The sequence below is a fragment of the Ciconia boyciana genome, chromosome 24 (genome assembly GCF_034638445.1).
Source record: "Ciconia boyciana chromosome 24, ASM3463844v1, whole genome shotgun sequence".
NCBI lineage: Eukaryota > Metazoa > Chordata > Aves > Ciconiiformes > Ciconiidae > Ciconia > Ciconia boyciana.
The window spans coordinates 931,810-955,835 of NC_132957.1; the positions used below are offsets into that span (position 1 = coordinate 931,810).

At 67.0% G+C, this 24,026-nt stretch overlaps 1 protein-coding gene across 6 annotated transcripts in view; it reads right to left on the reverse strand.

The window, feature by feature from the left end:
* Window positions 1–22,046, reverse strand: part of NFIC (nuclear factor I C) — a 42,592-nt gene extending 20,546 nt beyond the window's left edge. For 5 of the 6 annotated variants that reach the window (XM_072845845.1, XM_072845843.1, XM_072845842.1 and 2 more), the window contains exons 1-2: window positions 19,300–19,474; window positions 1,398–1,929 (exon numbers count right to left, since the gene is read on the reverse strand). In XM_072845845.1, coding sequence (XP_072701946.1) covers window positions 1,398–1,929; window positions 19,300–19,329 — 562 coding nt within the window. In that variant the 5' untranslated portion in view covers window positions 19,330–19,474. Of the gene's footprint in view, window positions 1–1,397; window positions 1,930–19,299; window positions 19,475–21,666 lie in introns of those variants that run through there. The other variant, XM_072845840.1, reaches the window with a different exon arrangement.
* Window positions 22,047–24,026: the final 1,980 nt, after the last annotated feature.

A 24,026-nucleotide genomic window follows, 5' to 3' on the forward strand; every position in this document is an offset into this window, starting at 1 on the left:
CCCTTTGTTGGGATTGACGGCACCGTGGTGCCCTCCGTGGCGTCACTATTCTCCCCTGGGCCCCAGCCAGTGCCGGGCCAGGAGGCACCAGCCCCACGCTCCCCCCGCCGTGGTGTCAATGGGGATGGGCTCACGGGGCCGGGGGGCACAGCTGGGGGCATCGCCCAGGGCTGCGGGTGTGCGCAGGGGGTTGCTGCCAGGAGGGGACCCATGTCCTGGTCCCTGCACACCTGGGAGGCCTGGCCTGGCCGTGGGGGGGCTGCAAGCCCCTCGACCGCCCCTTGGAGCTGCACATCGCAGACCCCCCTGGCTCTGCATCATCCCTGCGAAACTGAGCCCTGCCCTCGCCCGCAGGGATCATCCAGCATCTCCCCAGGCTCCTCACCCGCCTGGGGGATGTCGGGGTCCGTGGGGGACCCCAGCTGCCTGGAGGGTCTCTGTGCTAGCACGTCACCAGCCAGGGATGGCAAACCTGCCCGGATAAAATAAGATCTGACCCGAGCTACTACGAGCTTCCCCTTCCCGACAGCGGGGAGGTGGCACGAGTCGGCAGTGAGGATGATGGCTTAGGGACCTAATCCTCCGAGCCTGGAAACCGCCGTCTGCCCTGCCTGCTGTGCCTCAGTTTCCCCTTTTCGATCGTCAAGGCTTCGAGAGTGGGTCTGACCCTCCCTCCTTGCTGTAGTGAAACCAGCCCAGTCCTCCCAGCAGGTCTGTGGGACCCCCGGGCAGGTGAAGGGCAGGGGAGCAGCATCCCCTCGGTGCACAGCAGGAGCTGTTGGGGTTTGCCCCCGCTGGCATTATCGCTGTCCCCTCCCCAGCCGGCCTCGGCCACTCCTGTCCCCACCTCAGTCACCCGCCGGGCGAGGGGCTGGGACCGCAGCCCACGGCAAACTGGCACTGCTGGACCGCTCCCAGCTCCAGCCCTTGGGGGACGTGCCGGGAACAGGCTGTCCCTTGCCTGCCCACGCCGCCCACCCGCTCCTCACTGGGCTGCCGGCACAGGCAGCCACGTCAGGCAGGCGTGGGATGCAGGGTTAACCCCCCCAAGACCCCCCTCTGGGGATGCCCAGAGCCAGGAGCACCCTCGGGCCCACTCGCCTCCTCCCCTCCCTGGCACGTGCCTGCCGGGGCAGCCAGGATGCGTCCTGGCTCGGGGAGAGGGGCCGCGTGGGCAGGGTGGGGGGCACCTGCTCGGGCGGCAGTTTGGAGGGAGGGGAGCACTGGGCTCCTCTTTGCGAGGTCTGCAACGGGAAACGCGTCCCCGAGCGGTGTCCCCGAGCCGGAGCTGGGGATGGGATGGACGTTGGGGGGAGGGGAAAGCTGGAACGACCCCAGGGAGCCGGCTCTGGTGGGGACGCATCCTGGCTCTGCCCCACAGGCAGACGAGCACCCACCTCTCTCGCGGACGAAGTAAGCCAGGTAGAGGTCGAGCTCCTTGACGGAGACGCTGATGTGGTGGGGCTGGACGCAGAGGATGGGGTTGGTGCACTGGCCCGACTTGACCAGGCGCTCGCCGTCGGTGCTCTCCAGCGGGATCCCTTTGAAGAGGATGACCATGACCAGGTCCAGCCGCCACACCTTGTCCGCCTGCCGCAGGCAGTCGATGCGGCGCATCTTCCCCTTCTGGTCGGGGTTGGAGAGGACGCAGCACGAGGGCTTCTTGCCCGTGATGGAGAGCACGAAGTCCTCGCGGCACTCGGGCCGGATGTCCTTGCGCAGCTTGGCCAGGAGGCGCGAGGCCCATTTCTGTTTCACCTCTGGCTTCTCGCTAAGCAGCTCATCCTTCACCGCCCTCTCCTCATCCTTCGTCATCCTCTTCTCATGCTTCTTGAAGTACTTGCGCTTGCGGGCCTGCAGGTTGAACCAGGTGTAGGCGAAGGCGCGGACGTGGGGGAGCAGCGCCTCGATGAAGGGGTGGAACTCATCCTGCGGGAGCAGAGGGACAGGCGGTCACTGCCAGCCGAGCCCCCCGCCAGGCCCACGCCGGGACGGCTGGGGAGCCTGCGGGGACCCGCCAGGGACATCCCCCCCAGGCTGCATCCCAGCGCAACCAGGAGGAAGAGCTGTGGCAGAGGCACGTGCCCGCCAGGGTCGGGGAACCCCTCCTCACGCAGCAGGATCCCCCCCGTCCCGGCAGCCCCCCATAAAGCCCACCGGCTGCGACGCTCCCAGGCCAATGACCTGCCGGGGGTGGCTGGGGCACACAGGAGCCGGCGGTGCTGCACAGGGGCAGGCACTTGCGCAAGGCATGCCGCCTCGGCAGTACCCGGACCCTCTCCCCTTCCCACCCACGCATGCCGGAATCTTCTCCCGACAGGCGCAGAAATTCTGCCTGACGTCGCGCCTGCCGGAGCCGCCGTTCTGGTGCCAGGCGCTGCCAGACCGCAGCACCCAAGGGACGGGTCCCCCACACCCTCAGCATCCTGGGTGCTCCCGCACGGGCTGCGGGTGCCTTGGACTCTCCGCTCCCTCCGGACCAGCGGGAAACTCCCCCAGTTTGCCCCAGTTGTGGCCAGCCCGGCAGCTGGCGCCCAGCCCGGTGCACAAGGCGCGCTCTGACTGCCTTTTTCCATTTGGCGAGCGCTGCTGGATGAGTCCAGCCCCAAAAGAAAACAAGGAAAATGCATCCCCCTCCCCGGCCCCTCCTTCCCGCATCCCGTTTGTTTTTTTTTTTCCCCAGTTTGGAAAATCAGTGCTTCCTGGCTGGGGGGGCCCACAACCCCCCCGGGGGATGGAGAGGTTTCGGGAGTCCTCCCGGCGGGGATCGGCGCGGCTTGGAAAATGGCAGGGAGAGGGCCAAGCATCCCCGTGCGTGGCCAGGGCGGTAGCAGGCTGGTCCGCGAGGGCAGGATTTGGCCCCTGGGGTCCCTCATGACGGGTGAGGGTGTGGAGGAGGCAGGAGCCCAGCTCGGTGCTCGAGTCCCGCCGGAGGCTGCCAGGGCCGGGTGGGGGGTGGCTGGTGGCAGCCGCCGCCGTCGTGCCACGGCCCCAGTTCGCGGGGTCGTGCCCGGGGTTTGGGTTACCCTCCCAGCGGGGAGGGTGCCAAGGGCAGGCGCTGCTCTGGGGCGGGACCCAGGAGGGGGCTGTGGGCAGGAGCGGGGGGAGGACAGAGTCCCGGCAGTGGGATGGGGCGAGCGGCTCTGGAGACGGTGACTGGCCCCACTCATCCCAGGGCAGTGATGCCATTCCCCGGCGGAAGCAGCCCTGTCCCAAAGTGACCCTGCTTGGAGGGAACAGTGTCCTCTGAAGCAGGCTCCCGGCAGGGACCGGCCCCACACAGACCCCGCTAACTCCCACTTGGCCCCGAGTCCAGCACAGACCCCATTAACCCCCAAGCAGCCCCTGTACAGCCCCTACAAAACCCCAAACCTGCTCCTCCGGCACAAACCCTAACAGCCAGCGCAGCTCCCCCGGTGCAGCCCCTGGTGTCCCCTGGACCAGCGTCCCCTGCACAGACCCTGCCGTGACCTGGCACAGACATCCCAGCACAGCCCCTACTGTCCCCTGAACCTGGCACGACACCAGTAACTGCCAGCACCAACCACCAGCACAGCCCCACTAACCCTCCAAAAGTCCCCCCAAGCACAGACCCCGTTATTTGCCAGCACAGCCCCATCACCCCAGCACAGCCCCCGCCATTCCTGGCAGCCGACAGCCCCTGCTCCGGACCCAGCTTCACCAGAGCTGTGACCCCGCAGGTGTCTCCCCATACCCCACAAGGGACAGGGTCCCACCCTTGCTGGGGAACCCATCCATAGGGACCCAACCCTGCCGGGGGACCCATCTGGACCCTGGGGACCCATCCCTGCCTGGGGGACTCATCCTGCCAGGGGAATCCATCCCTGTCTGGTGGACCCGTCCCTGCCGGCTGCTCCCGGGGCAGCTGCAGCCCCGCACGGCCGCAGGGTCTGGTTCCCTCCCCAGCAGCAGCCGCTAATTCAGTGCAGCTGGGCAAGGGCTGGGCATGTGTCTTAAATCAGGGAAGAAGGTCAAAGAAAAGTAAGACAGGAGCTGAAAAAAGCAGCAGCGAGTTCCAAAAACAATACTTGGCCGGGGCGGTGGGCGGCTGATCTTCCTTGGTGGCCGGTTATTCAGACGAGCCCTACAAATTGCTGCCATCCCCTGGCCCCGCCACCCTCCCCAGGCAGCCGGCGGCAGGGCTGGCCGCAGGGCCGGGAGGGGGACCGCGCCATTGTCCCGGTCCCTGCCCTCCTGCCGGGCAGTGCCACCCCTGGCACTGCTGCAGGGATGTCGGGCAAGAACCAGGTTATCCCTGTTGGGGGAGGCAGCACCCTTGGGTGCTGCTCGCCCTTGCTGCGAGGGCCAGGGGATGCTCGGTGCCCTGCCACAGGGCGGCAAGTGCAAGCCCCAGTTTCTCTGGGGCTCTGAGCAGACGCCGGCTTTGCCCCCCCTCACCACAGTGCCGAGGGTGTTCAGATCCCACTTGGACCCACGTCTGTGACCCCCCAAAAACCCACTGCGTGCAGAAGCCCCTACGGCCCTCGGTGCCCCTGAAGCCACCGTGGCCACCCCCCCCCCCCCCCCAGGATTACGGCGGGACGGGAGCTGCACCAAAAGCCGATCAGCCCCTCGCCAACTTTCCCTCCCGCCCGGCTTATCCCGCGCCGAGATGCCGTGCGGAGTTAAGCTGCTTTAGCGGGGCCAGGCGAGGGCGGCCGGGGGGCACCAGGACAGCCGGTCGGACGGGTGGGCCGTGGGCCATGCGAGGGAACAAGCTAGAGGACTTGGGGACCATCAGTGTGCCCTGCATCCCTGCCACGCTGCCGGCACCGTGCAGCCAGTGAGCCCCACAGCTGGGCACGCTGTCCTGGCTGACACCGGCCAGCTTCAGGCCCAGCTCCGCTTTGGAAAGCAAAGGCAGGGATGCGCTTTCGGGATGCGCCTTCCGTCTGTCCCCATCCCCAATCCGATCCCCGCCGGCCTCCCCACCCCAGCCGGCAGCAGGGAGCGCCGGCAAAGGGCTGGTTAAGTGTTTCTCCTGCTGTTTTTCCTTTGCGGGGCTGGGAAGCAGAGACGTGCTGCAATACCCCAGACGAGGCTGCTCCCGGGGCATTTCCGGACGGGAATCTGGCAGCAGAGTCTGCGCTTGGGCCCCATCCAGCCTGGGCTTGTAAAGCTCCCCGACCCGGGGAGGAGCACGCCTGTGTCGGGGTGCTGCCGGCTCCAGCACAGGGCCCCCCTCGTGCCCCCCTTCCAGGGACTGGTGGAGTGCTGACTTTCTGTGCCAGCTGCTGCAAGGGGAAACTGAGGCACGGGTCAAGCCCGGCTCTGTCCTGGGGTCAGTCCTGCCGTGGAAGAGAAGGAGTGATGCTCTGCGTGGAGCCAGGCTTGCCGTGCCAGGATTAACTCCTCCGGCAGCCCGGGTTTTAGCAGCGCCAGGGAGCTGTGCGGGACACAGCCAAGGCGCTGCCTCTCCCCATGCTCCTGCCTGTCCTCACGGGCTCGGCCGGTGCTGGGGCTCTGCACCCCGGCTGCTCGGCCACGGCGGGTGCCTTCCACCCTGGGGACGGTGGGCGATGCTCTGTGCCACACAGGGACACAGTGCCAGGCATGGGCACCATGGCCGGGCACCGCGGCAGGGGCTGGCTGGGCCTCTGAGCATCCTCCGCTCGAGCGCCTTGTCCAAGCAGGTCAGGCTCGGCGAAGCAGCCTGAATTTTCCAATGAAAAAGTGTTTCCTCAGGAAATTCCCTAGCAGTTTTCACGGGGAGAGGTGGGCGGGGGGCAGAGGAGGAGGAGGGGGACGGGAGGGGTCAGTCACCTCGGCAGCGGGTTTTGCTCCCCACCAGCATGGCCCCGGCCCCGGGGAGAGCGGGATGCCATCCCCACCACGGGCAGCGTGCGATGTGGGGCGACCTTGCCGCATCCCGGCCCTGCAGGGACCACACAGGGTTTATTTTATGAAAGGATGCTCAGCCTCCCCGCCAGCCAGCCACACACCTCCAAACTGCTGCCGGCTCCCATGGCCGCCGCTCCTGCCAGGTCCCGCTCCCCGCAGCTGCGCGAGCCCGGGCAGGGGCTGGCAAGTTCGGCGCTGGGCGCCGTGCCCCCAAGGGAAGCCTTGGCGCGGCAGTGGGGGGGGGGGATACGCAGCCGGAGAGATTCTGGTAATCCTGAAAATCCCGAAATCCCGGTACTGAAAGTGGCACAGCAGGGACTCGCTCCTCGCCCCAGCCTCGGTTTCCCCTCTCCGGAGCCCGCAGGCGCCCTCGGCACAGACAAAACGCTCTCGTGCGGCCCCAGCAAAGCCTCCAGTAGCCGCTTCTTAACTGTTCGCCAAAGCGGCTCTCGGTAATAAGTTAACCTGGTAATGAGACCTGTTGCCGAGACAGATGCAAATGATTGGGAAGTGCTCATTAGAGGGGATGGAAGGAGGCACTTAGGCCCTGAAAAGCACCCAGCCCTTCCCGGGGCTGGCCCTGCACTGTATTAGAGCCCATTTTACAATAATTGCTCCAGAGGAGGAAATCTATTTGGATTCATCATAAAGTATTTATTAACAAGAGCTTATTCATAATTTTTGCTGCTCGCCAGCATGGCGCGGCCAGGCTTCCCGGCCTGCTCGGCAAGTCCTAACGAGGCTTCCCCGGCGCTGGTGAGCGGCGCTGCCATGCTGGGAGGGGGGAAACCGAGGCATACCAGGCACGGGGCAGCGGGAGGGAGCGTGGTGGCAGCTGATGCTCCCAGAAAAGCAGCCGGGGACGGTACGAGCTGTGCTGGCCTCCCCCGCGCACAACCGGCCCCAGGCCAGAGCTGCCCATGGGGCAGAACAGGCTGTCATGGCCACGCTCCCCCCAGCTCCCGGCAGCAGCAGCCGAGCCGGGGTGCGGACGACCCAGCCCCGCGCTTGCAAAACCCCTCTTGCAGCCCACGCCAGGGAATAGAGCCCCGGTGCCCGGGGCAGCCCGGCTGGCACTGCCGGTGCGGGCGGAGGTGAAGGCAGGATACGGTGCAACCTCCCCACAGCTCCGCTCGCCAGACCCCAGAGCTTTTTTTTCCCCCAGAGCTGACAGCAACCTGCAGCCATCGTCCAGGTGCACGGCCCAAGGCTGCGTACGGGCTGGACCGTACCCACAGCATGCTCTGGATGCGGCCACCCTGTTGAGAGGGTCAGCCAGGACGGATGAAAGGCCAGAAAGGGGCTCCCATGCTTCATTTACTGCCTCGATGCTCAGCCCCACTCAGAATCAGACCGGGAGGCGGCGGATGGGCTAATAAAGCACCCGGTCCTCACCACGCGCCTGGGACCACGGCGGCCCTGGGCCCCTGCCAAGCTGCCCTGGGCTCCCCACGCCTGGCGCTGCCCACAAATGCCCCGCTGGGTCCTTTGAGCCATCCCAGAGCAGGCAGGTCCCTGCTGCCCCGCGGGCACCGTGAGCACCCCGCGCCGGGCCGGTGCCTGCCTGCCTGTGCCTACGTGCCGGGGCGGGAGGCGATGCCGGTGCTCGCCCTCGCAGGTGGTGCGGCTGCAAGCGGAGGCGCGGGGAGCGCGCCGAGGCCACCGCCGCGGGTCACGGGAGGCCGCGGCAGGCAACGAACCTGCCAGTTGCTTTGGAAAACAGCAGGAAGAAAAGCAGCTCTCTTTGCAGCCCCGGGCTCAGGTGCCAGCACTGCCTGGGCCTGTGCCAGCCAGCACAGCCCTCCCCGGGGAGGCAGCATCGCCGGCAGACGGCGGCCGGGGGTGGCCCGGGTGGGCTGAAGCCAGGGGGAGCTTCTCTGGCAGCACGGTACGTGCCCCAGCCCTGTGCCCATCACCCTGCCTCTGGTCTGCCCGCACGCATCCTCACCTCCAGCAACAATTGGCGTTGCTGGTCCCCGGCTTTGCTAAATACACCCTAAACTGGGGAGCGGCGTGCCCAGGGCGCAGGCAAAGGGTAAGGATGCCCCGAGGACGGTACCCAGCAGCGGCACAGCCAGCACTGGCAGGCGGAGGAGCCGGGAGGGTGCTGGGGAGGGAGACCCGGCCGTGGGAGCGCCCGGGGCCGCTCGCTGCCTTCCTGCAGACTCCCTCGGCTCCCCCAGCTGCCTCAGTTCCCCCAGGTGCTGTCTCTGCCTGTTCCTCTCGGGCTGCGGGAGCCAACGGCTCAGCCGCTTCCCCCAGGTGACCCCACCTGTCCCCAGGGTGCGGCGCTGCCTTTCCAAAGATGGGGAAACTGAGGCATGGCACCCGCCAGGCCAGCCTGCAGGAGAGGCAGGATGTGACGGCGGCTGCTGGGGTCCGGGAAGAGCCCTGCGAGCAGCACAAGGGGAGCACGGAGGGGACCTGGCCCATGGCCAAGGAGACGTCCCCCCACCCCGGGAAGCATCCCGTGGCCGGCAGCGCCGGGGCCACGTGGCTTCCCAGCCGAACCCCCCCTGGGGCTCCAAGGAAGGGAAATGTTTTATGGAACTGGAAAAAAAAAAAGCTTTGCCAACAGGCCCCAGCGCTGCCAGCTCCTCCGCCCGGCCCTGCGTCAGTGTGGGGCCCCGGGGGTGGCCCGCTCCCCCCGGCCCCGCTCCCAGCACACGGTGGGGACTGCGGCTACAGGGGTGGCAGGGCTGGAGCGGTGCCCACGACCCAGTGCTTTGCCCACCCTGGACCCCGGGCTCCCAGCCTGGAAGCTGCCAGGATGCGACGCAGGGACAGTAGCAGCTTCCACCCCCAGGAGCACAGAGGGAAACTGAGGCAGGAGATGCCCCGGGGCCACCAGCATCGTGCTTGCCCCCAGGAGGGCAGGCAGCAGGCAGTCCCGGCTCAGCATCCCCCCCCAGCACCGAGGAAGCTGGGGCCAGGTAGGGCCTCCCCAGCCCCCCCGGGCTGAGCCTGGGGCTCTGAGCCCGGCTTTAGCCCCTGACGCAGGAGGTTTTATTTCCCTCCCAACATATTTTTAGCCCTGCCTGCTCTGTCCTGGCCTTTCCGAGGGGGATTAATTCCCCCCCCCCTACAACCATGCAACATTAAAGGTGTGGGGGTGCAGAGAGGGGTCCCCAAGTCCCTCCCTGGGGTGCCCGTCAGGGGGGTGGGGACGGCACTGGGGGTGTCTCTGCACCCCATGATGGGGAGCACCGCAATGGGCTTGCAGTGCTCACCCCGCTGCAAATCCAATCCCTGGCAGGTTGGAGCAAGTCACCGGTTAAAAATAGCCCCGGCCTTTCGCCGAGGAGCCGGCGACCTTGCGGGAGGATCGGCCGCCCCCGGGGCCCTGGCGGTGAAGAGTTCATGGCCCCCCCACAGCCCCATCACCTTTGCCGTGCCATGGACGTGCCAGCGGTTCAGCCTCTGCGCCTCTGGCATCTCACGGGCTCCCCAGGGGTTGGGGACATCTTGCCGGGACCCTCCACCTAAGGATGGGGAAACTGAGGCACGAGGCAGCGACAGGCTCTCCCGGAGAGCAAAGGGAGACAAGGGTGTCCCCAAAGGGTGAGCACTGCCCCAAGCGTGGCCGGATCCTGCACCCTGAGTGCTGAAGGACGGGACTGCTTTAACGGGGGGGAGTTTCATCTGCTTTCAGCAGCTCAGCAGAGCCTTCCTGGGGAGATTCAAAGGCTGAGCCCGGCCGGGTCCTATTTCGGGAGGGTTTTGGACGCCTCCCAAGCGGCAGGAGTGGGGGCCAGCCCGGACAAAGGGACTCTGTTCGGGACATTGGGATCCGGCGGTGCCCGGCGCGGAGGCTGGTGGCTGTGGCCGGTCCCCTTGTTCCCGTGTGACGAGTCAGCACCCGGGGTTGGGGCAGGGGGCGAGTGCCCCTCTCCCGTGCCGGGTGCTGTTCCCCACCTGGAGGTAAACTGAGGCACGACGTGGGACCATCTTTGCCTCCCAGGCCGCCGCTGTAACCGCTAAGTGACACTGCCATACCGCGGAGACAGCCGTGCCAACCTGCCTCGTGACGTGGAGTCCACCAGCCACCCGCCCTGGGCTACTTGCCCAGGCTGGCCCCGAGCCATCCCCTGGGGGAGTCCAAGGTCCCTGAGCAGGGCTGGGTGCTCCGGGAGCCAATACCCCAGCCACCGGCTCCATGGTGGAGCAGAAGGAAACCCCCTGTCAGGCCTGACCCTGCCAGATCAACGCTACGACGGGGTGCACTGTGGTGCCAGCGGGGTGCAATGCTGCCAGCACCGCTGGCCCTGGGACTGGGACGCCTCCCCCGTCACCTCAGCCTCCCCCCTCACTGCCCGCCCCAGGCCCTGGGGGGGCTTCAGAAAGCCCCAAGGTTTGGGGGCCACGGCGCCGTTACCAGCCTGCGCACGCCTGCACACTCCCTGCCGCACGTAGAGCCGCAAGCACCCACGTGCGCACCCATGGGTGCCAGGCGCAGAAAGCCCGGGGACGGGGACCGTCTGAGCAGGCAGGGTCCTCACCACGGTGATAGCGGGTGAGCTCCAGCTGGCCGGCTCCTGTCCCCATCCCCACATGGGACACAGTGAGGCTGCGGCTCAGCCCCGGTGCTGCTGCCGGCGACTCCCTTCCCCAACCAATTCACCACCACAAGGCGAGGAGGCTGGCGAGCGCATCCCGGTTCCCTCCGGCGGTACCTCAGGATGCGATGCAGTCATCGCTAATGCATCTGGACTCATTTACGGGGATGAGAAAATGTTTCCAGGTTTCCCACAAAGTCCCATTAAGATCCCAGTCCCACTCTATTTTTAGTGCCCTCATCAACAACGCCTTCCCCAGCCACCCCGGCGCTCCAGGGCCCTGCAGGGCTGGCGGGGGCACCCCGGGCACACGACCGGCTTTGGGGGGAGCTGAGCCGCACCGGGACCGGGCAGCTGGAGGGGACGAACCCCGGCCCCACGTTCCGTGATCCAGCAGCTTGGCACCCATGGGCGGTGGGGATGCCCCAGCCCGGCTTTCGCTTGAGAGCAGCTGAGGAAGGAAACCTGGTGGGAAACAGCAGCGAAAGCCGCCCCTGGTCGCTGCGTTGGCCGCAGAGCCCCAGGCTGTGGGACTCCGCTCACCGCTGAGGATGGAGAGGGAAGAGCGGTGCCGGGCGGTGCTCGGTGGGGCTGGGCACGCCGGCGGCAGCGTGTCCCTGCAGGTGCACGGTCACACCCTGCAGCACCAGCCTGTCACCTGGCGATGGCCGGTGGCTGGCCCAGCCAAGCCCCCGCCGCCAGCAACCCCCGGAGCCCCGGCAGCGCCTCCCCCCGAGGCAGTGGGTGCCCACGGGGCTCCCGGTGGAGCTGGCGAGGGCACGCACGGATCCTGCCCTCGGCCCTGCGCCCTCCCGGGCTATCTATAGCCATGACCTCAGTGGGAGCCGGGGCAGGCTCCCAGCCGCGCATCCTCCCTTCTTGGCAGGGCTGCTGCCACAGCCCCCACCCAGCAAAGAGCCGCCGCCAAGCCGAGGCTTTTATCCCATACGCTCGCTAATCCGACGGGATTCGGTGTCAGGGGTTGCCCACGGGTGGCTCGCAAAGGCCGTTTCCCGGGGGGGCTCAGCCAAGCGACGGAGAACGCCAGCCGGCAAGGGCAGACGGCGGTGCTGGGTGTCACCGTGTTAGGTGACAGGGTCCGGCCCCGGGGGCTGGATGAGAGGGGATGTGGGTGAGCCGGCTCATTGAAGGTCGAGCAGGGGACGTCCCCGTGTGGGCAGGGGTGACCTGAGGACACCCCGCAGCTGCGCCCCGCAGGCGTCGGGGTCGCAGCCTCCCGCAGAGCCGGGGGGGGGGGGGAGGGCGTGGGGAGGGACCTGCTCGCTCTGCGCCGGCTGCCCCGGGGGAAGTGGGGAAGGGGTGGCCCAGAGGAGGGGAATTTCCCCGGCTTTTTTCTCCAACAAACTCCTCGGCTTGTGCAATTAGAGAAATTTGTTTAACAAACTCCCGGGGGAGCGGAGCGGGAAGGTGGGGTGGCGCGGGGCCAGGGGCGCTGCTCGCACAGGCCTGCTCCTCCCCACCCGCGCCTTTGATCCGCGGCGCCTCGCCAGGGCAGAGGAGCGGTTCCCCGCAGCCAGACGGCGGCCGGGGCCGCGCCGCGGGCAGCGCCCCGGACCCCGCTCCCGCAGCGGCCCCCTCCGCGCCCCCCCCCGCCCTCACGCGCGCTGGCGCGTCGCGCGTGGCCCCCCACCTCCCGGGCCGCTCGCGCGCACCCACGCGCGGGCCGGGGCGCGCCCACGCGCGCGGCGTCGGCTGGCGGGCAGGCGCGGGCTGCGGGCGCGCGTTCACGCGGGCCGGCGCGCGCTCCCTTCCCCCTGCGACGCCGTTTCCACCCAAACCCTGTACTCGGCACTTTTCGCCAGCGCCGCCTCACCGCCATTCCCGCCGCGCTCCGCGCCCTCCTGCGCGCAGGGCACCGCCGGAGGCCTTGCGGCGCGGCGCGGCGGGGGCCGCGGCCCCCCGCGCCGTCCCGCCCTCCCCCGTCGCCGGGCAGGAGCCGCGGGCCGGCGGGAGCGGGGTGCGGGGTCCGGCGCATGGCAGCTCCCGCCACGCGACGGCGGGGACGAAGCGCGGCCCCGTCGCCCGTCGTGCCGGGGCGAGGCGGGCAGGGCGCGGGGAGCTTTGCAGCAAGCGGCCGCGACGCGCGGCTCCCCGGGGAGAGCGGGCAGGCCACCGGCGCTCTGCGTCCTCCCCGGCAGCCCGCCGTGCCTGGCGCAAGGTGGGAGCCGGCGGCACAGCGGGGCCGGAGCAGGGAGCGGGCCCTGAGCAGGGAGCGGGCCCGGAGCAGGGAGCGGGGCCGGAGCAGGGAGCGGGGCGCACGCTTGGCGCTGCCGCCGCCCTCGCCGCCAGTGCCCGGACGGGGCCTGGGTGGCCTCCGCCGTGTCCCCGGCGGGACTGTGCCCCCAGGACGGCATCCTTGGGCGAGGAGGGAGCAGCGGCGCCTCTCGTTTTGGGGCTGGTTCGGGGAAAGGGGAAATGTCTGGGTGGAAAATCAACATTTCTCTCTCTGGGTTTTTTTTTTTTCCTTTGAAAGCAGAAATATTTCTTGGTTTTTCGTGATCAGAAACATGTTGGGGGTTTTTTTTGGACAACAGCCGGTCAAATACCGTTTCCCTGCGAAGGGAATGCAGGGGCCCTTTGCAAGGAGAGCAAAAGCCTTCTTATAAAACAAGATAAAACCCCCAGTTTTTTAAAAAATCCACCTGGCCACGGACTTGAACAAAATCCGGGGAAGAGGGGTCAGCAGGAGGGCCGGATCCTGGTATTCCCGTGCCAGGCAGTGCTGCCTAAGGGTGCCATGGCCCCTCCTGGAGCGGCGGCGGTGGCTGGGAGGGTGATGCCCACGGCGGGCAGCCCGAAGCCCGGACCTGGGGATTTTGCCCAAAATGCTGATTAGAGCTGGCTGCTGGCCGGGGAAGGGAGGATTAATGCGCTTTTAAAGCAGCGGCGAGTTAACCGAGAAATCAATCCTTGGCAGGGGCTGGCCCGCAGGTCCCCCGGCGCGTGAGCGCTGCCGCACCTGGGCCGCGGGATCCTTTCCCAGCTCCTCTCCAGGACTTTGGAAGCGCCGGGCCTTGGCGGCCAGCGCAGGGCGTTGGGTCCTGGCCAAGCTGGCACAGTGCGGCGCGGCCGCGGGGGATGCCTGCCCAGGGCCGACGTGATGGATGGCGAGCCCGGCCGCCCGCCCGGGTGCAAGCCAGGCCCCAGGATGCCCGTGGGGACCCTGTGCATCCCTACCCTGCAGCTGGCACATTGCGGGGGTCGGCATCCCCTCCCCGAGGGTGACACCGTCTCAGGGTGCCCAGCTGGCCAGGGCAGGGAGGGAGCCTGAGCTCATGTGCCGCCTGTGCCGATTTGGTGCCTCCAAAGGCGCTTCGGTACCCAAAACCCACAAGGGTTTGGCACTGGACACCTCTGGCCCCCTGTGAGGCTGTGCCCCTCTCGGGCACAGCCCCACAGGTAGCTCCCAGCCATGCCGTGGGGACATCACTGGTGATGCCACATGGTGCTGGCCCGACCCAGCAAGGCTGAGCACCCATCGATGCCCTGGCTGCTCCCCATCACCTTCGCCGCCCTGCCCTGACCTGCCTGGCACACCCCAAGGTGCCACGGGAGAAATCCCCGCCCCGCGGGTCCCCGAGGAGCGGATTACGCCCCTGCCACCCCAAGGCCCTGCCTGCACCCCCCGGCTTGGCTGCAAGGACTGGGGGGACGGGAGCCACCCCGGCCCCCTCCCACGAGCACTCAGTCCCCTCGGTGGTGCTCAGTGCCGGCACCGCCATCCTCGCGCAGGAAGAGCCACAGCACGGCCGGGGGCGGCAGGCAGCGAGCCAGCCTTGCAGGGAGATATTTCGCCTCCCCCCCAACCCTCCTTCTTCCCCTCCAGCGAGGGACCCCGGGGATGCTCCCCATCGCCGCCACCATCCCCACCCCTGCCATCCGGGGCTCGGCTTATCCCTAGGACAGGTGCAGCCACACCAGGAGTGGCGGGGGGGACAATGGGCACCCCTCGGGCTGCGGGGAAGCGTCAGGGGGCCAGGCACAGGGAAGGCTGGCGCAGGCAGCACTGGGCAAGGAAAGCTGGCAAGCAGGCAGGGTAAGCCGTCCCTGTCCCCGGGGCCATCCTCGGTCAGCCCCAGAGAGCTCTGCCTCCGTCACCCCCAAAGGCAGGGGACACTGTCCCCCCCTTTCCCTCTGGGTGCCAAACCCATCTCCAGGCCCTCCCCGCTGCACGCAGCCCTGGCCCGGGACAAATCTCTCGCCGCCACCGTGGCAGTTTTCCCCCGGGGCTCCTGAGCTCTCTGCGCTGGGGCTGCCCGGGGCTCCCAGGGGAGCTGCCTCGCCAAGGGGAGCACGGCCAGCTCGGCTGGCCATCGGCACGGCCCCTCTGCCCGCCGAGCCTCGCCACACCGGCACTGCCCCGTCCACACCCTGCCGCACCGGACACGCTGCAGCCACCCCTGCAAAAGGGGAAAAACAGCCGGGTCAAAGCAGGCTCAGGCTACAGCTCCCAGCATCCGTCCCCAGCCCGCCTGGGCTCGGGGGAATAAAAAAGCACCAAAGAGAGCTATTCCCCGCTCGCTTCAAGACAGCCGGGCAGCGAGCTGGGCCCCAGCGGCTGGGCTTTGTTCAACGAGCTGCAAAAGCGTGCGCACGCTTGCAGCGCTGGGCACGCCGTGGGTTCACTCCCTGCCCTGGTACGGAGGGAAATGCAGGCAGGGAGAGAACCGTGGGCAGGGAGGGAAGCACAGGCAGGGGCAGAGCTGCCCGGGAAGGTGAATTATTGGCGGGCGCCTTGGCGCGCTGGAGGAGGGCGGCTGATTTATTGTGCGAGGCCCCAGCCAAGTTCAAGGTGATGCGGTGGAGAGTGGCGCAGCGCAAGCGCCGGCCACCCGGCCGCTCGGCTCTCACCCGATGGCATCTCTCGTGCAGCAGGCCTTATGCTGCCCGCCACCCTGCACGCCTACCCCAGCCTTCCAATCTGGCTTCATAAACCGCACTTAAAACAGGATCTATTTTTCCCGGGCAAGGATTTAAGATCAGATTGGGCGGAAGCAGCGGGGTCCTCGGCAGCGCTGCCAGTGCGAGCAGCAGGGCAGGGCTAGCCTGGGCAGGCGGGCACGGCGCGGTGGGCGCCTTGCGGGGAAAGCAAGGATCTCCCGAAGGTTGCATTTAAAGAACGGCCTCATTGTTTTTCCCAAACAATACGCAGCAGATGGGAGAATTGAAAGTGTGTTGCAACCTTCCCTCTCTCCCCCCGCCGTGCCCGGCTTGCTGCTCCCATCCTTTGGCAGCCGATCTGAGCTCCCGGCTGGAAACCAGTTTGCTGGAGCTACTGGTGGAGGGGGCGATCACCGGCGCTCCCCTCTCTCGCTGAAAAGCCACGGCGCTTTTGGGAAGGAGGTTTGCCAAAGGATGCCCTGGTGAGATGTGCCTGGCAGGCAGCTCCCCACTACGGCCACGTGCCCGAGCCAGTGGTGGCAGCCGGCTGATGTGCAGAGACGACCGGTGGTGGCTGGGGAGAGGCGAGATCCCCATTGGCACCCGGGAGACACGGCTGCGACCGGGCCACGTGGCCGCAATGCCTCTAACAGCCCGGCTCTGTCCCCCAGGCACCACAGCGTGCCCATTTCCCTGGCTGCTGACGGCGTTTGCCGGTACAGAGGTTTGTGCCAGGCCAGCTTGGCTGGGCTGCTTCCTGATGCCCCTGGGACTGGGTGCCCGCCGGCTACGGCATGTGCAGGGGTTCGTGCCTGCCCACCGGCTCTCAGTCGGGCAGCGCGGGTGCATCGCCTCTGCACCGAAACCAGTCTCCAAGGATGCATCTGAGCAAAGCGGTGGGAGCCGGGTGTTCTGCCAGGGTCCGGCTGGAGACACTCTCCCGTCTCCTGGGCCCCAGCAGACCCGTGGGGCCCAGGAGAGGGGAGAGGGTCTCCGGCCGGACCCCGGCGGGATGCCCGGCTCTCACCGCTCTGGCTGCCTTTGAGGCCAGCTCCCATCTCACCTCGCTTCCAGCCTACGGATACCAGGGTGGGGGGCTCAGGGAGTGCCAGGGTGACTGCCAGGTGCCAGAGACCAGCCGGAGGTCATAAAATTTGCACATCTGCCCCCTGGGAGCATCCCAACCCCCCCCCCACAACCCTGTTACAGATCCAGGAGCCGGGGATAACTGTTATTGCTCCGGAAACACTGCCGGCTCCTCGGCAGCGGCTCCCAAGGGACACACGTGCAGGGCCAGCGGCGGGTGCTTAGCGCCGGGGTTATTTTGGAGTCCTGGCAGCCGGAGCCCCCCCGCTTCCCTGTGGGCAGGGTGAGGCCTCGTGCGTGGTGGCAGTGCCGGTGCCACTTCCCTGCTAATCCGGGCAGCTCCCTCTTGACTTCCCGGCCTGTCCCTGAGGAAGTCCCCAAGCTGGGACAGAGAGCTGAGGAGGGCACAAAGTCACCCTCCTTGCCCGACGGGAGACTCGGCCGAGGCCCCGTCTGGGAGCGTGTCACGGACGATGCCTTTGCCAGGGCTATTTTGGTGCCGCTGGGCTGCCAAGCCCCAGCTTGGACCAGCTCTGGCCGGGAAGGGTGGCTGCCTGAGCGGCAGCCGGGGTCCGAGTGGCTGTGCCGGGCTCGAGGGGCCGGCGGTGGCGGTAGCGGCGGGGAGATGCGCGAAGGCAGAGGCAGGGCGGCTCCCGCGCACGTTCCAATGTATCCACATCACCATCCGCGGCTCCCGAGCCCGGGCGAGCCTCCCCGCCGCGCGGGTGGGATGGGAACGGCTCGGCTGGCGGCGGGGGGAGCGTTGGGGGGGCCAGATCCGGTAGGTGCAGACGACGTCTGATCCCATCTGAGCCGGGCTGGATTGGAGCTGAGGCTACGCCAGGGCAAGAGGGGGAAACCGGAGCCTTCCCCGCGCGAAGGCGGCGGGGCGGAGGCTGGGATCTGCGGAGGAAAAACCAGCTCCCCCCCGTCGGCTGGGCGAAGCGCTGGGAACAGCACGGGTTTGTGAGCAGAACGGCTCCTGCCAGCCCCGGCCTGGCCAGCCAGCGACCGCACGGCTTCCCACATCAGACCAGCGTTTTTAGCTGGCAACAACAGGCTCTGCCAACCCAGCGCTGGCTGGAGACTGGGATGGTAGGGAGGTGGTGGGACCCCCGGGAAGGACAGAGTTGGCGTGGGAGAGGAGGGAAAGAAAAGAAGGGAAAAAAGAAGGGGAAAAAGAAGGGGAAAAAGAAGGGGAAAAAGAAGGGGAAAAAGAAGGGGAAAAAGAAGGGGAAAAAGAAGGGGAAAAAGAAAAAGAAAAAGTGAAAAAGAGAAAAAGAGTAAAAGAAAAAGAGAAAAAAGATAAAAACAAAAAAAGAAAAACAAAAAGAGAAAAAAGAAAAAGGTAGAATAGAAAACAAAAGAAAAATAAAAGAATAAGAAAATAAAGAAGAAAAGAACGAGAGAAATAAAAGAAAAAAAAGACAGATTGAGGCGTGACCCTTGCCAAGTCAACCACACAGCGGGGAGCACCGTCCCCGGGGTCACTTGAGCAGCCCCAGCGCTGCCCACCCGTGCCCATGCCTGTGCCCAGGTCGGTGCCCATGCCCGTGCCTGTGCCTCACATGCTGCACCGCACCCAGGGAGAGCCAGAGACGAGGCCGGACCCCGCGATGCCCCCCAGCACAATGCAGGTGCCACGGTGCTGCCGAGGGGACCCCCCCGAACCCCCACAGGGCAGCTGAGTCCAAGCCTCTGAGGTGGGGCCGGATCCTGCCCGCAGCTCCGGCCCAAGGGATGAGGTCTGGCAGGAGAATCCCCGGCGCGGGCACGGGGTCCGGCAGTGGCACCTTCCCCCACGACAGCAGAGCCCTCGCAGGGTGCGGCACGAGGCCGGATTCGGAGCGGGCAGCGGCTGCCAGCAGGGAAGAGGTTACGAGCCGGGGGGGGAAGCTGCCTGCTCAATAATTAAATAAATATCAGCGATCAATAAGGACAGAGCAAAGGCAGAGCCGCAGCGGTCATGGTGCAGGCGGGGGGGGGTCCCTGAAGTCTCCCCCCCCGCAGCCGAACCGGCTGTGAGGAGGAAACTTCGGGGACACCCCCCTTGCCCGCACCGTGGGCCCTGGCACGGCCACCCCGCCGCGCGCCACCAGGCCACGTTGGCGTGGCCTGGAGTGACACCGGCATCCCCACGCACACGACTCAGGGTTGCCCCTCGACACCCCTATGCGCAGATGGGGACCGGCATCGCCCCTCACCCTGGAGACTGAGGGGGTGCCCCCCACATCCTGCCATGCACGACCCCCACCGCCCTCCTGCCCGCCAGCGCGGCACGGCGCAGCCAGTTGCAAATTGTCCCAAACTTGGAGGATTTTGAAGAAAAAGCCTGTGCCCCCCCCCCCCCTGCACCCCACCATGTGCAGCCAGGCCGGTGGGGGGGGAAGGAAAAAGTTTCACGCTACGCAAGAGGTGGCGCGACCAAGGCCGAACCCGCAGCGCCAAGCCGCCCCCTGCCTCCCCGGACGCAACCGGGGACCCCCCGCACCCCACCGCCTCCCCCCGCAGTCCCAAAGCCGGCGGCTTCCCCGCACTACCCACCTCCGGGCACAGCGAGAAAAAAAAAACCCAAACCACAATGCAACCTTCCCCCCCCGCGCCCCAAGTGAAAGCAGAGGCAGAAAACCCCAAAAAGCACCAGAAACACCCAAAAAAACCCTAAAAAAGGCGGGGGGGGAGCAAGAGGGAAACGCGGCTCCTCCGACAGCCCCGTGCCGGCCCCAACCCACCCCTTCCCTGTTATGATTATTTTTATCGGGGGGCGGGGGGGTTGCTTTTTCTTTTTTTTTTCTTTCTTTCTTTCTTTTTTTTTTTTTGCATTGCAACTGTAAAAGTCTGTTGCGGCGAAGGGGGGAAAATTGGGGGGACGCGGGGGGGGGGGCCCGGTTACCTGGGTCAGGCAGAGAGGAGACGAATACATCCCGAGCCGTGCTGGGAAAGTGGCTAATTGCAGGGCTGAGACTCGAGGCGTAAAAGTTACTGAGTCATTTCGGAGGCTGGAGCAGTCCGGGCGTTTTTTCTCTCTCCTCCGGAGCGGCTCTGCGGGGCCCGGGGGGCGGCCGGGCAGGGGGCGGCCCCGCGGGAGGGGGCCGAGGAGGAAATAAAAAGGGTCCAACTTCCACCCCCCTCAAAAAAAAAAATTAAAAATAAAAAGCCAAATTTCCCCCCCCCCCCCGGAAAATACGGCGCTTTTTTTTGGCTGGTGGCGGGGATTTGGGGGTTTAGGGGGGGCGTTTTAAAGAGGCCAGAGGCTCATTCCGCCCGGGGGGGCCGGGGGTCCGCACCCAGCCTGCGGGCAGGGCCGGCGGGGAAGTTAGAGGGGAAGCGGCTCCATCCGCGAGCCGGGCAGCGGGCGAGGGAGGGAAGAAAGAATGAGAAAATGAAAAAAAAAAAGACGAAAAAAAAAAAAGGAGCGAGGAATGAAGTGACGTGATGAAAAAAGCCCATCCCAAAATATTACATCCCATTTAAAGATGTAGGAACCCCCTTTGGCTCGCAGGGCCGAGGCGCTGCGGGGCAGGGGCGAGCGGGGGAGGGACGGGCCGCGCCCCCCGGGCGGCGAGTGCCCCCGTGGCCCGGTGGCCCTGCCCGGGCCGGGCAGCGCGGGCCAGCTCGCCCCGGCTGGGTTGGTTTGGGGTTGTTTTATTTTTTTTTTTGTTGGTTTCTTTTTTTTTTTTTTTTAATAGACGGAGCCAACAGGGCGAGGGGAGAGGGAAAACCTGCAGATTCACGGGCAACTTCTGGGCAGGGGGATGCCCCCGCTCCCCGCTCCCGGTGCGGGGGGGGCCGCCCCGCCAGCCCCGCGCTCCCTCCCGCCGCAGCCCCGCTCATCCCGCGGAGAGACGCTGATTTTTCCCCCCGCGTCGTCGTCCCCGTGTCCCCCCCCGTTTAACGACCGGCAGCATCTCGACGCTCTCCCCGGGGCGGCGGGGGGAAGCGCCCCGGGCAGCCCCGCGTCCCCCCGCCCGGGCGCACAAAGAGAGCGAGAAGCAAAGCGGAGCCCGGCAAACTCCAAACCGCAAGTTCTCACTACAGAAACACCACCGCCACCAACCAATTCTGCAGGCTTTAATAAAACCTAATTAGAGAGCGAGCGAGGGCGAGAGCCACGTACAGAAAAACAAAGGGAATCCCCGGCTCCTAATTGTGAAAGTGAGCGCCAGCCCCGCAGGATGGCGGGCGGCAGCCGCCCGAGGTCGGCGATTTATTTAGCCCCGCTCTCACCTCCCTGCAGCCAGGCACGGACGGGGTTTGTTTAATTGCTCCCTGCAGTGACCTGAAGCGCAGGCGGGGACCGCTGCCCGGCGCAGGCGGCCGGGCGCTGCGGGGCCGCCCGGGGCCGCTCCCGGCTGCGGGGCTGCGGCTCCAGCCCCGCGGCTCCAGCGCCGCCTCGCTCTCCCCGAAGAAGGGAAAGGCTTTTTTTCCGCCGCCCTGCCAGATCCTCTCCCCGCACTCGCAACTTTTCCCGGGGACCGTCTCCGCCCGGGGGCTTGGGGTTCATTCCCCCCCCCCACACCCCCTTCCCCTGCATTAAAACCAGCCCCGCAGGCAGCCGCGCTCCCGCGGGCTGCGCCGGCACCAGCCCGGCTCCGCGCAAACTTCGCCGGCCGGGCCCGGGCCCGCTCCCGCCGCCCCCCGCTCCCTCCGCGGCCGCGGGGCTCGGGGGCGGCCGCGGCGCTGCGCTTCCCCCCGCGGCCTGGCAGGCGGCGAGGCAGGAGCAGCCCGGCCCGGCGCGGCCGGGGCACGGCTTTATTCTCACGGCCAGGAGGGGTTTTTCCGCCCCCCCCCCCCCGGCACGGCCCCGCGCAGCGCGGCGCGGACTTGAGCGCGACCCTCCCGGCCGTCACTTCCAAGTTCAAGTCGGTGCGGCTGGCAGCCTCTCCGCCCCTTTTTTAGCGGCCATTTTCAGCTCCATCCAGCCCTCCGCGGGCTGCGGAGCTCCCCCCGCGCCGCGACCTCCCCGCCGGGCGGCTCCCGCCTCCGCCCCCCCCCCCCTTCTACCGCGGGGAGGGGTGGGCAGGGGGAGGAGAGACGGCGGCAACTTCCCTCCGCCGCCCCGGCACCCCTCCCTCCTCCTCCCGCCCCCGCGCCCCCGCCCCGGGCACCCTATTAAACTCCGCTGCCGGCAGCGCCCCGGCCCCGCCACCCCCTCCCCGCAGCCAAGTTTTGCTCGTGGGTGCACACGCAGAGACACGCACACGGGGGGGGGGGGGAAGGAGGAAAGTAGAAGAGAAAACGAAAGTGTCATGGGACCTACCATAGCCAAGTGCAATTAACGGGCTTCCAAGTTGCTGCGGAAAGCAAAGCAAAGAGGGTGGGTTTTTTGGTATTTTGCTCTGAAACGTGTGTTTTCCACCGCGCCGAAGGAGGAGGAAAAAACCGTCGCCCCCAAAATAATAAAAAAATTAAAGCCCCCCGGAATAACAAGAACAACGGCCCCCCCGGCCGCCGCGACGGCGAAGCGTCCTCCGCGGGCGGTCACCCTCTCTCCGGCTCCGTCTGGCTCCCGGGGGCCATGCTCCGGCCTCAGCGCGTCGGGGGCCGGGCTGGGCCGGGCTCCGCGCCGCGGGGCATGGGCCGGGCCGGCAGCCGCCGGCGGCGAGTTCCGGGGCGGCTGCGGGAGGCGGCGGCGGGGCCGGCGGGCGGCGCGGGGCGGCGGGAGCGCGGGCGGCGGGAGCGCGGTGCCCGCGCCCGGCCCGGCCTCATGCGCCGCGGGGGTGGCGGGGCTGGGGGGGACGGGGGCGACGGGTTGTTTTTGGAGGGCAAGAAAAAAAATCGAAGGTCTGTTTCTTAGAGATTTAAAAAAGCCCCGGGGCGCGGGGCGCGGGCCGGGCTGCGCCTACGGCGAAGCAGCGCTGGCATCCCCCCCGCCCCCCCCCGGCGAAGCCCAACTCCGGCCGGGCACGGCTCCTCCTCGCAGCCCGCAGCGCCCCGGCCCCATCGCCGCCTCCTCCCGCCGCGCCGCCTCCGCCTCCTCCTCCGCCTCCGCCTCCTCTGCCTCCTCCCCTCGCCCGGGGCACCGGCGGCGCTGCGGAGGGGACGCTCCCGGTGCGGGGGCGGGGAGGGAGGAGGAGGAGGAGGAGGAGGAGGAAGGCTCCGGCCCCGCTCGCCCGGCAGCGCGACGGCGGCCCCCGGATGGTGCTGGTAGGTGGCGGGGGCTGCGGCGCGGCCCCCCCGGGGCCGGCTGGCTGCGGAGGGAGGCGCGGGGCCGCCCCCCCGGCCCTGCCCGGCGCGGGGGGAGGAGGGCGGGCGGGAGGGGGGCGCGGCCCCGGTGCGGAGCTACCGCAGAGCGGGGAGGAGCCGCGGGCAGCGCCGGGCCCGGCCGCCCGCCCCTGCACCCGCCGCCACGGCGTGCAGCCCCGGCCCCCGCCCACGGGCATCCCCCGGTCACCCCGCACACCCCCGGCCCCGCTCCGCGGAGACCCGCTGCTCACCCCCATCCCCATCCCCGGCCCACGCACACCCCCTCCCCACGGACACCCCCACCCCTGTCCTACGGACCTTCCCCGTCACCCCCATCCCCGGCCCGCAGACCCCCCACCCTGCCCCACGGACACCCCCATCCGCGCCCCTGCTCACCCCACCCCCACCTCCCCCACAGGCTCCGGCCTCCCCCCCGAGCATCCTCCATCCCCGCCCCCACCCCTCCCGGCTGTCCCATCCCTGTCCCCTCGCTCCCCCTCTGCCCCCCGCACCCTCACCCCCCATACTCCTCGTGCCCCCCCAGCACCCCCTTTCCCCCCCCCGTATCCCTCCCCCCGGTCTCTCTTAAAGCCACAGGCCGCTTTGTAGCCGGTGCAGCGGCTCCAGCACCGGGGGGGGGGGGGCTGGGGATTTGGGGGTTTGGGGGTTTGGCCCCCCCCGGTCCCGCTCGGAAAGTTGGCGGCGACCTGGGAGCCGGGTTTGGTCTGGAGGGGAGAAGGGCGCCGTGGGGAGCGCGTTTCCCTTCATTTCTATCGACCCCTTTTGTGTCTGGACCTGTATTTTTAACCCTTGTTGTCGAGTAATCCTTTAATCTTTTAATCCTTTCAAATAACCATATTTTTCTATAGGAAGGCAACAAAAATTAGATTTTTTTTTCCAGTTTATTAAGGGGTGAAGCGTGTGCTGTACGTCTGTATTTTTAGGCACGCTCCGTAGTCTTGAACAAACAGGAACATAATCTCCGTCTGTCTTGTGCTCAAATGATTTCAGTGTGATAAATAATATGCTAAATAATTTATTATATATTTTAAAAATAAAATTAAAGCAAGCTACACTGACATTCCCCTAGTTTTTTTTTCTTCCCTTTTTTTTTTTTCCTGGGGGGGGGACGGGACTCGGCGAGTCCTGATCATTTTTACAAGGGATCAGCTCAATTTTAACAGGGATTTTGTACACACTAGAGGTTTATTTTATCCATCCCCATATCCCCTTCGCCTGCTAAACCCACCGTGTGCATACCAAGATACTGGACGTTACACGGCATAATTTGTGCATTCACAGGGTATATTTTACTGCCGTTCAAGTTGTTTGTCAGACACCGAAGTACGGCGATCGGCCTTATGGAAATGAGATCTAATTTTGTTCCAGCTTTCTATCAAAAAAAAAAAAAAATTCTTTATATTTACAAGCTCT